General features: G+C 36.4%; 1 protein-coding gene across 1 annotated transcript; it reads right to left on the minus strand.

Annotated features, from left to right (window-relative positions):
* Nucleotides 1-13,818: 13,818 nt before the first annotated feature.
* Nucleotides 13,819-15,661, minus strand: LOC113073584 (leukotriene B4 receptor 1-like). Its single transcript, XM_026246399.1, has 3 exons — nucleotides 15,318-15,661; nucleotides 15,178-15,218; nucleotides 13,819-14,978 (listed from the first exon to the last, which is right to left on the minus strand). The coding sequence occupies exons 1-3, from the start codon at nucleotides 15,645-15,647 to the stop codon at nucleotides 14,675-14,677; spliced, it is 675 nt and encodes a 224-aa protein (XP_026102184.1). The 5' UTR covers nucleotides 15,648-15,661; the 3' UTR covers nucleotides 13,819-14,674.
* Nucleotides 15,662-16,054: the final 393 nt, after the last annotated feature.

Consider the following 16,054-nt stretch of genomic DNA (forward strand, 5'->3'; position numbering starts at 1 on the left):
GCTTTCACTTCCTCTTGACATAAACCACTTGAGAAACAACCAATTGCCTCAGACAGGAAAGAGCAAAGAACACCTAACATGCACAACATTTATTATTTAGGTATCTTTTCTTTCTTTTGAATTTTGTCCTCTTGATAAACTCTTTTTTTTTCTTTAAGCATTCTAACATTCTCTCTTATTTGCATAGATGTAAATGGGGAAGCTGTGTCCTGTAATCAAACTGATAATTGCGGTGTGTGTGTGTGTGTGTGTGTGTGTGTGTGTATGCATGCACGCATGTGAAATGCTTCTATTTCAAAATGACCAACGTTGTTTGTTTTCATAAGAGGATTGTTCTAAGACTGTTGTAACCAGGATGGGAGGATACATTAATCACACGCAGTTGATTTCTGTGAAGTGACGGGACATTTTGTACAAATGGCTCCAGATTAACTTCAAGTTCAGAGTAGTGCTGCTCCAGTCCAAATGTTGTGTCATGTCATTAATTGGTTTAGGACTCTTCTATCTCCTGTACTAGAAAACAAGAAGAAGAAGAAGAAAAAAAAAAACAAAAAAAAAAACGGTCAGGTGCAAATAACAAAATAATTGAGAATTATTATCAGAAATGGATGATTTTCTATAAAGAAAACTATGAAAGAATAGATGTATTGTGTATTGTAACAATCCCCAAGAAACAGGGAAGGAAGCCACATGGTTTTGCTGTACAAAAGAATAATATGGAAATCGATAGCCAAGGAAACACCCAACCACACAAGGTTTGTCAATACAAATATAATTATTATTATTATTTTTTTTTTTTTACACAATCATATTCCTGTTAAAATCCAAAGTGGCTGGGTTGCAGGTAACAGTAAACAAATACAATTCATCTAGAAGGTATTTGAGATTGGTGACAGTTGACAGGGTTAAAGGGTTAGTTCATCCAAAAATGAAAATTATGACATTAATGACTCGTGACCCCGTGAGACCTCAGTTCATCTTAGGAAAACAGTTTAAGATATTTTAGATTTATTCTGAGTGCTCTCAGTCCCTCCATTGAAGCTGTGTGTACGGTATACTGTCCATGTCCAGAAAGGTAAGAAAAACATCATCAAAGTAGTCCATGTGACATCAGAGGGTCAGTTAGAATTTGTTGAAAACACCATTGAAAACACATTTTGGTCCAAAAATAACAAAAACTACAACTATATTCAGCATTGTCTTCTCTTCCGTGTCTGTTGTCAATCCACGTTCATGACTCCGCAGTGACGCTGCTGATGTAAGTCACTGCAGTAGTGATGGGAAGTTCGGTTCTTTTCCGCGAACCAGTTCTTTCGGACAGTTCGATTCAATAAACTGGTTGAAGAAAACGGTTCACATGTTCTTTTGCGCTCGGCGTAATGACGTCATTTGCGATGATTGCCCTTGATTCAAGCCTTCGGTTCACCCGCGCACATAACATTAGCACAGAATCAGTTCAGAATCAATCACCAAAAGAATCAGTTCAGTTCAGACGCTTTGTGTGTCGGTCTGCTTCATGCTGAATCACACATGCGCAGTATCACCAGCTCCTCGGTTCTCAAACCGGACGCGTCTGACAGAAACGGTTCTAGGCTCAGTATACTGGTGATCCAAAAACCGATGCAACCGGTTCTTGACTCGTGAACGAGTCAGTCTATTGTTCATTATCTGGCTCGGCTCGGTGTTCATCTTCAGTTCTCTCTTCACAGCAGTTCAGTCAGTGTACTGTTTGAGTGAATGAATTACTCCGGGATATTGGTTTGTTTTAACTCCGAGGGAGTTTCAGCCACATTAAAAAAGTTAACAGCTTAAGTCATTTGTGGATTAATGCTCATTGGAGACGCGAACTGTTTCAAGCGATTCAGTTTGATTTGTTGAACTGGTTAAATTAGTTCACTAAGAAGAACCGGTTCAATCGAATGATTCGTTCACATTTGACTACTATGATTATGTTTTTTCTTACCTTTCTGGACATGGACAGTATACCGTACACATACTTTCAATGGAGGGACAGAGAGCTCTTAAACTAAATCTAAAATATCTTAAACTGTTTTCCGAAGATGAACGGTATCAAAATTTACATTGATCAGGCTTAACATTATGACCATCTTCCCAATATTGTGTTGGTCCCCCTTTTGCTGCCAAAACATCCCCAACATCCCACTGGTGCTCGAACGGATTGAGATGCGGAGATTTTTGAGGCCAAGTGTTGGAGTGCAATAGTGATACACTTACACCTGGCCATCCATGTGACGTAAAAGAAAACGTGATTCATCAGACCAAGCCACCTTCTTCGATTGTGCCATGGTCCAGTTTTGATGCTCTCATGCCCCCTGGTTGTCCTTTCGATGGTGGACATGGCTCAGCATGGGCACCCTGACAGGTCTGTGGCTCAGTCCCATATGAAACAAATGGTGATACACTGTTTATCCTGACACCTTTGCATCAGAACCAGCATTAACTTCTTGAGCAATTTCAGCTATGGTAGCTCGTCTGTTGGATCAGTCCACACAGGCCAGCCTTTGCTCCCCATGTGTATTAGTAAGCCTTGTCGCCGGTTCACCACTGTTCGTTACTTGAACCACTTTTGATAGATACTGAGCACTGCAGACCAGGAACACGCCGCAAAAGCTGCCGTTTCGCAGATTCTCTGACCCAGTCGTCTATCCATCACCATATGGCACTTGTCAAACTCAATCAAATCCTTACACTTGCCCATTGTTCCTGCTTCTAACACATCAACTCTGAGGACAAAAATGTTCACTTGCTGCTTAATATGTCCCATCCACTAACAGGTCCCATGATGAAGAGCTAATCCGTATTCACTGCTAATGCTACTTATGGTGTATAGTCTATAGCCATTGTCAATATACAGTTTAAAAGGCATATGATATAACAATATCCTGCACTCTCACGCACAGATGCACATCATTAACTCCCAGTGACAAACAGAGAAACCCTCTAACACAGCGGTCTCCAACCCTGCTCCTGGAGAGCTACTGTCCTGCAGATTTCAACTCCAACCACAGTTGAACAAACCTGAACCAGCATACCAAGATTTGTAATGATACATCAGTGGGTTCATAAATTATATAATTTTATGACTAAATTCTAAATGACCAAACCAAAAAATGTTTAACATGGGAAAATTGGGTGTTACTCGACTCCACATGGTTCACCTAATCTTAAGAGACCAGTTTTGTGGTTTTTGGCCAAACCATTCAACAATTTTATGTAAAAATATAAATTTTTTATATCTCCTAACATCTAGTTGGCACAATGCTGAAACACTGCAGGTAGTATCAGGTCATGGTTGTTATAACACACATTAAGTTTAGTCTCAATATGCCAAACTGTTGCGGAGATACAGCCTCAGATCAATTTGAAGTGATTTGCATTAAATTCATTCACACATTATTTGAGAATAGTTTGACAAATCAACTTGATTTTTGCCAGCATGGTCTGAAGATGACCTGAGCCAATTTTGTTTAGAATCAGACAAACCGTCTAGGACGAGTTTGAAAAAGTCAGAGCCAAGGATTTTCCTTCTGTGCCTTATGATTCAAAAGTTATTAACATTGATTAAATTTTGGACATACAAACATTGATGAAATTTTGGACATATAAAATTGATGAAATATTGGACATATAAACATTGATGAAATTTTGGACAAGTGTTGACACTTGAGAGTTTGAGTCAGAGACTCCAACTGTGGTTAATGTTAATACTGTCCTCTATCAGTGTGCCAAATTTCACAACTTTCCCACAAAGCGGTTCAATGGGTTGCCATCAGAGCCAACCAAAGGCATAAGCGAACTAAGTACTTAGGGCCCACGGGGCCAACATATAAAATAAAATATTAATAAAATATAATTTTTGATGTGTGCTAATTAATCATTTAAACTGTAAAAAAAGCACTGTTAATGTTAGATTGCATTTTAATTGGTCCCCTTGGTCTATTGACTAAATGCAACTTTGCAACTAAGTGTCAACTTATTTGAGTATTAGAAGGTTTACGTTAAGATAAGAGGTTGGGAGAATGTTGACGCACTTGCAAAGACACTTATGTCAGTTTACCTTTTCGTTAATCATCAAAATAAAGTGTTAACATATATTTAGCAGAACTACTACTAATGACCGCTAGTTGATGTGTAGTTTCAGAGTTACTTATCAACAGCTGTCTAAAGGCTACCATCAAAATAATCAAACTGATATTACAATACAAATAGCTCAAAGCAAATGTTATATTACACATTCATCGGATCTGATATCTGACTTATGGCATTTAAGGAAAAAATATATTATTATTATTATGTTGGCTTGGCAACAAGCCAACATACTGTTATGCTATTTAAACTTCTTCTTCTTCTTTTTCTTATTATTATTTTTCTGACAGAAATTCTGAACGCTACTCCTCCTAGGGCTTTAAAGCCACAAGCCCCAAACTCGGCAGACACCTGCGGGATAGAGCGGTGGTGTGTGCTATATCTTTTCAGACTGATCAGACTTAAAGTTTTTTTTTTATTAATTTTTAAATGTCAAAATTCATTACCCATAGACTTACATTGTCTGAGAAAAATTGCGCCCCTACAGTTGCAATGACATTTAGGGAAGGGGAGCAGTCAGACGAGAGAAGAATCACTGCTGCTCAGCTCAGGCTGTCTACACGGAGCCGACAACAAGCGAATTCATTCCTATTTAAGACATTTTAAAAACGCTATTGCACGCAATCCACACGTTAGAACACACCAAGAGCTAAATTGAGATGTTTCTGAACTGTTTAAAGTAATAACATGATATATTCGCGGCAGCCAACTGCTCGCGAGCTGGCAATGTATTTCTCTGAACACTTGAAGTCCACAGAGAATTTACAGCCTTTCACATTAAAACACTGCAGCGAAACGGCACAAAACAATTAGAATAATATATTAAATGGTTTTAAAGTAGTTTTGGCCACTGTCACGCTGGTCTTAGCTGGTTTCTAACTGAATCATCAGGCTGAACATCACAGCGAGCTCGCGACGTATTCCTCTGAACACTTGAAGTACACATTTACAGCCTTTCACATTAAAACACTGCAGCGAAACGGCACAAAACAATTTGAATAATATATTAAATGGTTTTAAAGTAGTTTTGGCCACTGTCACGCTGGTCTTAGCTGGTTTCTAACTGAATCATCAGGCGGAACGTCACAGTAAACTCGCGCTTCAGCCCCGCGCTGCGGGAAACTTAACTGAGCAGCTGATGGCGCGTGTGCACGAGAGAGAGCCGCGCGTCAACACTGAACCGAGCTCTCGTTCAGGACGTTCACTTCCTCCTGGACCTGAACGAACAAATTCAAATCGCAGTTTAAATAAACAGAAAAAAGAGCGAAAAGCGAAAGAGCTCAATTCAGCAGCGCGGTGTTGTTCAGGGCAAGCAGAGACGCGTCTCAAAGTCTTCTTGCTTTTGTACCGACAACAAATACATACAAAATATGTCGAAATACCCGTGTTGGAAAGTGTGTTCGAATAAGTATGTGGTTATGTCTTAAGTGAAAGTAAAGAGTTGCAAAAAAAAAATCGGATGTGTATCATCATAATGGATGCGTTTGTCTCTTAAAGGGACCGCGCCTAATTTACTAGCTCTGCTGTCAGAGTCTTTAATGTATGAAAATGAAAGTAAATCACTCACTGCTCTTGACTGATTTACCTTGTAGTACAAGAATTTATCCAAAGTCAATCCAAAAATCAGATAGAATTGTTTTACTAGTGGGTGCAGGCCACTAGTTCATTTATGTAAGTGAGTATGGCAAAATAGTGATCTGTGAAATATTATACCCACAAATTCTTAATACTGTAGGCTACCAGTGAAATTGATTAAAAAAATAATAATTAAGGACCTGGCAACAAGCCAACATACTGTTATGCTATTTAAACTTCTTCTTCTTCTTTTTCTTATTATTATTTTTCTGACAGAAATTCTGAACGCTACTCCTCCTAGGGCTTTAAAGCCACAAGCCCCAAACTCGGCAGACACCTGCGGGATAGAGCGGTGGTGTGTGCTATATCTTTTCAGACTGATCAGACTTAAAGTTTTTTTTTTATTAATTTTTAAATGTCAAAATTCATTACCCATAGACTTACATTGTCTGAGAAAAATTGCGCCCCTACAGTTGCAATGACATTTAGGGAAGGGGAGCAGTCAGACGAGAGAAGAATCACTGCTGCTCAGCTCAGGCTGTCTACACGGAGCCGACAACAAGCGAATTCATTCCTATTTAAGACATTTTAAAAACGCTATTGCACGCAATCCACACGTTAGAACACACCAAGAGCTAAATTGAGATGTTTCTGAACTGTTTAAAGTAATAACATGATATATTCGCGGCAGCCAACTGCTCGCGAGCTGGCAATGTATTTCTCTGAACACTTGAAGTCCACAGAGAATTTACAGCCTTTCACATTAAAACACTGCAGCGAAACGGCACAAAACAATTAGAATAATATATTAAATGGTTTTAAAGTAGTTTTGGCCACTGTCACGCTGGTCTTAGCTGGTTTCTAACTGAATCATCAGGCTGAACATCACAGCGAGCTCGCGACGTATTCCTCTGAACACTTGAAGTACACATTTACAGCCTTTCACATTAAAACACTGCAGCGAAACGGCACAAAACAATTTGAATAATATATTAAATGGTTTTAAAGTAGTTTTGGCCACTGTCACGCTGGTCTTAGCTGGTTTCTAACTGAATCATCATGCTGAACGTCACAGTAAACTCGCGCTTCAGCCCCGCGCTGCGGGAAACTTAACTGAGCAGCTGATGGCGCGTGTGCACGAGAGAGAGCCGCGCGTCAACACTGAACCGAGCTCTCGTTCAGGACGTTCACTTCCTCCTGGACCTGAACGAACAAATTCAAATCGCAGTTTAAATAAACAGAAAAAAGAGCGAAAAGCGAAAGAGCTCAATTCAGCAGCGCGGTGTTGTTCAGGGCAAGCAGAGACGCGTCTCAAAGTCTTCTTGCTTTTGTACCGACAACAAATACATACAAAATATGTCGAAATACCCGTGTTGGAAAGTGTGTTCGAATAAGTATGTGGTTATGTCTTAAGTGAAAGTAAAGAGTTGCAAAAAAAAAATCGGATGTGTATCATCATAATGGATGCGTTTGTCTCTTAAAGGGACCGCGCCTAATTTACTAGCTCTGCTGTCAGAGTCTTTAATGTATGAAAATGAAAGTAAATCACTCACTGCTCTTGACTGATTTACCTTGTAGTACAAGAATTTATCCAAAGTCAATCCAAAAATCAGATAGAATTGTTTTACTAGTGGGTGCAGGCCACTAGTTCATTTATGTAAGTGAGTATGGCAAAATAGTGATCTGTGAAATATTATACCCACAAATTCTTAATACTGTAGGCTACCAGTGAAATTGATTAAAAAAATAATAATTAAGGACCTGCCCATGTTTTGCTTAAGTGTTTCTTTCTTTAATTGTTAATGCAACCTTTTCACACCACAGACTGAACCAAATTAAGCATTTCTTGCTTGGTAACTGTTCAACAAAGTATTGATAGTTGTGTAAATATTGTCATACTGACAGCTGTCTGAAGTTTTGGTTGATTCCATTACATATCTTTTTATCAAAGTTATCCGAAATTATCAATATGAATTTGTTCTGAGTTATTGTCATATATTATTACCAGTTTCTAAACTACAGCAAATAAACTGTGATTATGTGAGAAATGTTGAAGGTGTCTGAATACATTTTGGTTTGATTGTGTATTTTATCTTACAGTGAAGACTATGCAGTGCTATTTTAAATTAACATAAACAAACTTAAAAAAATTTAAACATTATGTAAATAGCACAAATAAATAAATAGAATGAACATACAGTACAAATTAAACAATTTTAAACAGTGTGTAACTGCAGCATCTATACAAACCATTGTGCTTGGACCCCTTATGATCTCCTTGATTTAAAATGCATTGTTTCAGTTATCTTGTGTGTCGTTGCCCACAACGTGACGGTGGCAGGACTGTGAAATACATACACGAGAAAAATAGGCATGACTTATTTCACATCCAGCTAGACAACCCTGTCATAGCTGTTATCATAGCCCAGGCTTTTTATTAAAAAAAGAAAACAGCAAGGGAGCATGGAAAAAGACTGTTGCAGGTGTATTTTTTTATGGCATTATTATTTGTATTAATTTTGCAGCGGGGCAACTCAATGTTGGGCACACAAGTACTTTGGCTCTTTTGCTCCATGGCCAAGATGGCCAAGCCAACATCAAAGTTAGTTCACTAACTTTTAATTCTAGTTATTATTATTATTATTATTATTATTATTATTATTGTTACTTATAATAAGTGGTCATTAACGCTTTAAGTAAATACATTATGCATTCATTAAAATGTCTTTAGAATACTCTTTTAAAAATGTATTCTAAATATGGGCTTCATAGAAAGTGTTACCAATTCTTTTTTTGCTGGTGCTTAATTGGAATGTCTATTTAAATGTCTGAAGTCTTAAAATAAATTGAATAGAGCGATTGAAAACTGAACAGTTTTAATATATTAAAAGCACAGAGTGTATTTTTTTTTTTTTATGGCTCATTTCACATTTCGGGGGTGGAGGGGGGTGAATTGACCCTGGGGTGGGAGGGGGCCTGGCTGACTAGTTCATTAAGAAGGGTATCTTTTTGTTTTAGGGATGTTCATTTAAACATCAGTAAATAGCCTTGACATCATACTATATTATAATATTTTACTTAGTTTTTGTCTTCTGTTTAAAAATAACTTTACTTTAGCTTAATCTACCTTTGGAGTCTTGCTATATTCCAATATCATTATGCCTACACTAGCTAGTTAGAGATTAAGAGTGTTAGATGGTAAATTAGGTGTGGACGAGGCCTCAATCACACAGTCACAATGCTAAACTGTTCACTAATTTCAGCCATGTACATAACACTGATTGCAGCTAATATTTTTAATTATCAATGTCGATTTTTAGTCGCATTGGCAGGTGCCAGTATAGGACCCTGTAATTACTAACATATATATCAAAAAATTGACAACCTCAAATTCGAACCTGTCAGCTTGGCTGTGGTCGACAAGATAACAGAAGCGAGCAGATTGCATGTCTTTTAGTAAGTCTTAACATTAAATAAGTTAACATTTACATAAGAATTATTTCATGATACACAACAAAAAAACTTACCTGCACCTCAACTCTTCTCGGTCCTACTGGAAGACGTTGAATTTGAATTCCGTGATTCCCGCCTGGATTCTGACATTGAAGCATGCGTAATTTGCAATTAATATGTACCTAATATTTTGTGGTAATTTATGTTTAACTTTTTTTTATGTTTCAGATATTAATGTTAACAAATAGGTAATGTAGTTAGAATGTACTCATTTATACGTATTTACTAACTAATAAAATAAAAACAAAAATAAAAACTAGAGAATGTATAAGTCTTCTATATAGAGCTCTTTAGGAATCTAGTGGCTAAAACAATGAACTGCAGATTTTTTTTATTATTATTATTATTATTTTTACTCCCACCAGATGGAACTAATCTGCCTTCAAAAATTTATTTTAAAGGCATCGTCTCTATTTAAACATAAAATACTGGCATAATTGAAAAAGTAGTAAAAAAAAAGTATTAACATATTAAAAAAATGTATCATAATTATTGCATAAATATTAAAAAGTATCATGCCATTCTCTCAAAATACAATATATAAAAAAATATGAACAAAAATAGATTAAATCGATTTCACTGAAAATAAAAATTTCAAGTGTCCATTTAACCGACATCAGAGAACGGTGAACATGAAAGTGATTTCTTAAATTACTCAAATACTAATTTGTATTAATCTCAGAAGATATAAATCTCAGGAGAACATAGTTTTGGCTGACAAAAAATGTTTGAGAATCCCTGTACAACAATGTTGAATATCAGAAATGGTTTCATTGTACAATATCTATAGTTGTAAAATATGAAAAACAAGATTTTCAAATGTTAAACATGATTAACACAACACTGTGGATCATGACATTTTGGAGGCTTTCACACACCATTCTTAAATATATGACATGAAAGTAGGTCGCTTTTCAACAGACACAATGTATGCTTATAATATTTATAAACAGTATTAGTTATTTCTCACCTTCCCTAAAACTGTTACACAACGCTCTGTTTTTTGTTCCGTATTTGACTTTTGTATTTGTGCTTTTGTAGGTCCATTCACTCCCTCTCATGTTGTGTCAAGGTAGTATGAAAAATTCATCTGTAGACGATTCTTTGAGAAATGGGTGAGTGATTTTTAACCTACGGGGTGAGTAAAAACTGACAGATCTGTCATTCTTGGGTGCACTTATACCTCTAATCTCTAATAATCTATTAGCATGTTGAGATGATTCCCAAACAGATTAATGTAGAAAGATGTTGATGTTTAAAAAAAAAAAAAAAACATTAATAATAATAATAATAGAGAACACATTTGCACATTTAATGCATATTTACTTGTGTGACTTTAATTATAATTCTACATGATATCCAGTATAATACGAAAAAACACTGGATACTCACAGCAGACTTGCTTACATACATTTTATTAGGCCCACATATACATTTGTAGAGGTTTATTTCAAGCATTGGTGTAAACAAACTGCAGTACTAGTCACCAATGATAACTAAGTTGGCTACTAATCAAGCAAAACAGTAAAGTCTCACAAATGAAACATAAAGCTAAACACATCAAAGAGTAAACCCAGTTTTTAGCCAGGGTTAGCACATGTCTGCTGTCTGACTGTAATCAATCAGGCAAAACCGCGTATATGATTGAACATATTACACAAACTATGCATTGTTTTGATTCTGTTGCAGGTAATGCTTTGATGCTTAACATTAAAAGATCTTAAACCTTTTTCTAAATAATCCATTATACAAGCTGTTATTCATGTAACTCCATCCACTGGAGCAGTCGATTAACAGATGAATACATACCACATTGCACATATTTACACACCATAAGTGAAGTTCTTGTCTTTCTATCCCAGAATACAAACACACATGCAGACATAAAACGGTTAAAATAATCGCATTTAATATGACTGATCATGTAGTAAGCCTACACATAAAAAACAGAAAGAAATGGAAATTACTCTTTTAGTTATATAATTAAACACACAAACCTTATTTACCTCACTGATGACATGACAACATAGTCTCAATTAAACCCACTCTGTTTTACTGTAATCCAGGATCATTGAAAATATGAGCCATCAGGGAATGTAATGTCAGGATACATTTTTTTTTTTTTTTTTTTTTTTTTTAACAAGGCAGTTGTAAAGTATTCATTTGAGTGCAATCTGTAAAATCATAAAAAAAAATTAAAAAATCATCAAACATTAATCAAAAGTCATGGAAATTTTATTTTGAAAGAAAACAGTAACTGGACATTGAGTTCCCTTATATTTCAGTACTGAATTTCAGTAAAGCAGAAAACACTAAGAATATTAAACTAGGCCAAAGATATACAGAAAAAAAAAGTGAATAAACCAGCTTAACAATACACTACAGACTATTGCGAGAACAGCACAGTACAGACAAATTGACAACACAGGAGGGAAAGAGAGCACAATATAAACTTGGGATCTCAGGCCCGTTCCAGTAAGGAGGTTCAATAAACTCAGAGTTAAAACTTGAACTCTGAGTTGACTAACTCTGAGATTGGAACTCTTGAGTCTTCGGGTTCAGAACAGCTGAATTGTGTAAGTTCAGTTAATTCAGAGTAGGTTGACTCTGAGTTTAGCACATGCACAATGACTATGAAAAGCCATGATCAATGGAGCGCTGATATTACGATTCACCATGGCTCCCACCAAAAGACATCTGCATACTTCATACAAAATACAAGTTGTCTATTAACACTAAGTGGATTTAATATACTGTAGCCTACTTTTTTAGCGATAGATCCTATTAACACTTAGTGAAAATCATGAATCTATTTTCCATGAAAATGTAGCAGTTCTTTGAAACAGGCCAAGTGTAAATAGTAATTAGATGCTAGTTATCCTTTATACTGGCAGATACATTTGCACCTCAGTATTGTTATACATTAACAGGATCCAATAATTACAGATTGTAAATTATTATATTTATTACAATTATAAATACGTTTATACTTACTAAACACTCTTTAAGCACTTTACTTCCACTTTTAGTTTTTTTTTAGTTTATTTTTTTGCAAAAGCCAGACTCGAAGCCCATTAATCTCATTGCAATCTAGTTCTCCGCACCCAACACATTACTGGCTACACCATTAAAGCTGTTATTCACACACTTCGTAATTAACCTGGTGTAATTAAAATAGCTAGAGTAGATTTGTACTAAGTAATATATACTCAGAATAAACTTGTTTTCCATTTGCATGAAGATTATTTGTATTACCACACTGGCAAATAATTGTACTTAAGTAAAATGCACATAATATAGATACCACTAGGAAACAAGACGAAATATCTTATGGATTTTCTATATTCGAAATTATATTGATTTAATATATATATATATATATATATATATATATATATATATATATATATATATATAATATATATATATATAATATATATATTAGACGTGGGCATAGATTAATTTTTAAAATCTAGATTAATCTCACTGTGATCTTGAAAATTAATCTAGATTAATCTAGATTTAAATGGCTCATTCGAATTCTGCCGAAGGGGTTGAGAAAGGGTTTATCAAGCTAGATTGTGCATTAGAAATGTACATCTCCTGTTTCCAAAATGCATCACAAACTGCTTGAAAAAGCTGTAAACTAATTCCACATTGCACAAGCGGGGACCCGGTGAAGGTTGTACCAACGGGCCCTGTTTTGAAATTGTTTAATTTGTATGTTCGTTTATTTTTATTTATTTGTGCTATTTACACAATGTTTAAGGTTTTTTCAAGTTTGTAAGTGTCAAGGTACAGAAACTAAATAATTAATGTAAAAAAGCACTGGATAGTCTTCAATGTAAAAATGAAATATACAATGAAACCTACATTTATTCAGACACCTTCAACATTTCCCACATTATTACAGTTTTGCTATATATATCAAAAATATATCTGGTGCCTGAATAATTTTTGGTTTGACTGTTAAAACTACAAAGTAGTCAAGAGCAGTGATTGATTTTCTTTCATTTTCTTGGATTAACATTACAGCAGCCAGTAACTAAATTAGGCGCGGTTCCTTTAAGAGATGATGAACACATCCAATATAATATACATCCCATTTTTTTTCCTCAACTGTTTACTTTCACTTAAGAAATAAACTGACTGTTTTTTCAAGCATAATTTCCAAGGTGGACATTTTGACATATTTCGTATGTATTTGTCGGCACTAGAGCAAAAATAAGCAAATTCGATGTTCAAGTGTTTTGATCCAAAACACTTGAAAACGCTTGTTTTTAGGCGTCTCGAGACGGCTTTCTCTGCGTGAGCCTGAACAGCAGAACACCGCGAGTACTGAATCGGGGCTCTTTCACATCTTGTTGTTTGTTTCAAACTTGCGATTTGTATTTTGTTTCGTTCGGGTGCAGGAGGGACTTTGAGGAGAAATTTGCAGAAGAGAGCTCGGTTCAGTGTCGCTGTCCGTTAGGCTGGCCTCAGTCGGTTATATAAAATATCAAGGTGAAAGTCATCAATAGCTCGCTTAGTATTTATCTTGCAATAAAAAAATACTTAGTAAAAAAAGCTTTCTTGCAGCGTGCATGAATGAATGAAGTATTTAAACATTGCTTGTGCTTTAAAAAAGGTGGACGAGACCGGAAAGAAACTCTGGGTTACCGAAAAGAAACCTTCTCCTGACCAGGTTAGGTTCATAGTAGTAAGTTACTACGGTAACTGACTCTGAGTATAAGTTACCTCTCTTTCAGAAATGGGCTTGACTTACCCTGCATTCTCAGGTTCGACAAACCTCCCATTCCTAAACAGGAAACTAGTGTTTCTCTCATTTCAGGGTTAACATACTCAGAGTTTTCACTTAACCTCTTTTCTGAAACGGGCCACTGGTGACAACACTCAAAGACAAAAAAAAAGAGGACTCAAGCACTAAACAAGGGGGTGTGGTAATGGGAAACAAGGAGGCAGGACAAGAGGAGTGCATGGCAAACACACACAAAAAAAAAAAAAGCCTGCCATGTGTTCAGAGGAGAACCCTGTCACAATGGTTCTACCATCAACTCAGGCTAACGATGCTTTTTGGAAACGCAGGCCAGAATGGATCACCTGTCTTAGTTGCGTGATTACACCTGCTGGACAATGACATGAAATGGTTATTGTAAAGCACTGGATACAGCTGTCATGTTTTTAACAGTTAGAACCTGCTCCTTGTTTAGCCCTTCAGTCGAAGTTAAAAACATAGATTATCTCAGTCCTCAGTCTGGTGATGGTTTGGCTTAGGCATTGGTCTCCTCTTTCTTTTTTTTTTTTTTTCTTTTTTGGGGAGGGTTGGTACACAGTCTTTATTTTATAATACAAACTTGGAATAACCTCCATCTGTTAAAAGAAAAGCACAAGTGATCCGGATTCACCCACCGTGCAGTACCTTTAAAAATCCACATCCCACTGCAGATTGAGTGTCCCATCACAAGCCACAGCCAGATGCTCACTTACCATTTTTCTGCGGCACAACTTTAATAACCGAGCTGGAGTTAGCAGTAGTGGAGGAGTCAGTGTCTTTATCTTTGAGACTCTCTCCCTCGTCAGTCTCCTTCTCTCGGTCACGGCTGTTCTGGTTGCTGTACTGGACCCTCCGCGTTGTTTTCAGCACCGTTCCCTCGAACAGCCGCGCCATGAAGGCCAGGCCATCGCGCCGGATGAACGACTTACCGGCGAAGGTGTAGAGGACGGGGTTTATGCAGCTGCTGACAAAGGCCACGGTAGAAGTAACCACTCGCGGATCTGAGACACTACAAAAGAACAATTTCAAAATGTTTGCTTTGGATTTCACACTAATGACAAAATTGTCTTGTTTAAGGGTGTTTTACTCAAACATTACTAAAAGTTAATCACACTTAATAGAAAAAGTTATGTGAACTAGTCCGTGTTTAAGAGATACTGGACTCTTCATTTGCTATGGTTCTGGTGTGACTGTTTACAGTTACTCACTTTTCAACTGTAAAATTTTTTGCATGTAAAGCTTGAGCCACCTGTGTGAGGAAAACACGTTTATGTTTAATGTTTTTTTGTTTGTTTGTTTGTTTTCTTTTGCATTTGAGAATAGAGTGTTTGTTGAACAGACACATGACCTGTGCCACGTTTATGATGTGGTACGGCAGCCAGAAGAGTCCGAAGGTGATGATGATCACCAGAATGAGTTTCTCGCTGCGAATGCATCTGCGAAAGCGTGTCTTGCGGATTCTGCACAGGATGCACACGTAACTGCCTATGATCATGCTGTATGGCAACAAGAAGGCCAGTAATGTTTCCATACCATAATGCATCACCACCTGCAGATTAACAACACTGTCATGAAATAACAGAACCGTAATGGGAATGAACAAACACTGCTTTAGACGTTTGAATTCTGTCCTTGATCTTACTGAAATGATGTCTGCCAGAAGGCCTGTTGAACACATTACAAACGAGAATGATATAATAAATATCAGAACGTGAAGAACTCAAAACGCCTGGTTACAATTCCCTTTCAATTAACCCTACAGAGCCAAGGAGAATTTCCTGATAAAAAATATTACCAGAACAGAAGCAGCCAAAGATGTTTTTTATGGGAGCTGATGCATTCTTACAATGAGCAAATGTTGCATAAGGCTTAATTAACTTTTAGGTTACACCAAAACCATATTTTGCACATTCAAACTGTTATACATTAACTCAATTAACTTATCGTAATATCAGACTGCAACTGATTATAGATTGTATGACCAATAATTTAGATGTTCTTTGATATTACTTCTGGCTAAAATACGAATCCATAATATTACTTCCTCCAGTAATAAAAAAGGTAATCTCATTCTGGAAAGAAATA

This window comes from Carassius auratus, unplaced genomic scaffold (genome assembly GCF_003368295.1).
Source record: "Carassius auratus strain Wakin unplaced genomic scaffold, ASM336829v1 scaf_tig00012377, whole genome shotgun sequence".
Taxonomy (NCBI): domain Eukaryota; kingdom Metazoa; phylum Chordata; class Actinopteri; order Cypriniformes; family Cyprinidae; genus Carassius; species Carassius auratus.

Bases quoted from the DNA above. Each gene is read 5' to 3' on its own strand.
- LOC113073584 (XM_026246399.1), bottom strand. From the start codon at position 15,647: ATGTGTTCAACAGGCCTTCTGGCAGACATCATTTCAGTAAGATCAAGG. The intron at 15,219-15,317 runs GTCATGTGTCTG...TTCCTCACACAG, and splicing joins ACATCATAAACGTGGCACAG to GTGGCTCAAGCTTTACATGC. The intron at 14,979-15,177 runs GTGAGTAACTGT...GTTCTTTTGTAG, and splicing joins AAAAATTTTACAGTTGAAAA to TGTCTCAGATCCGCGAGTGG.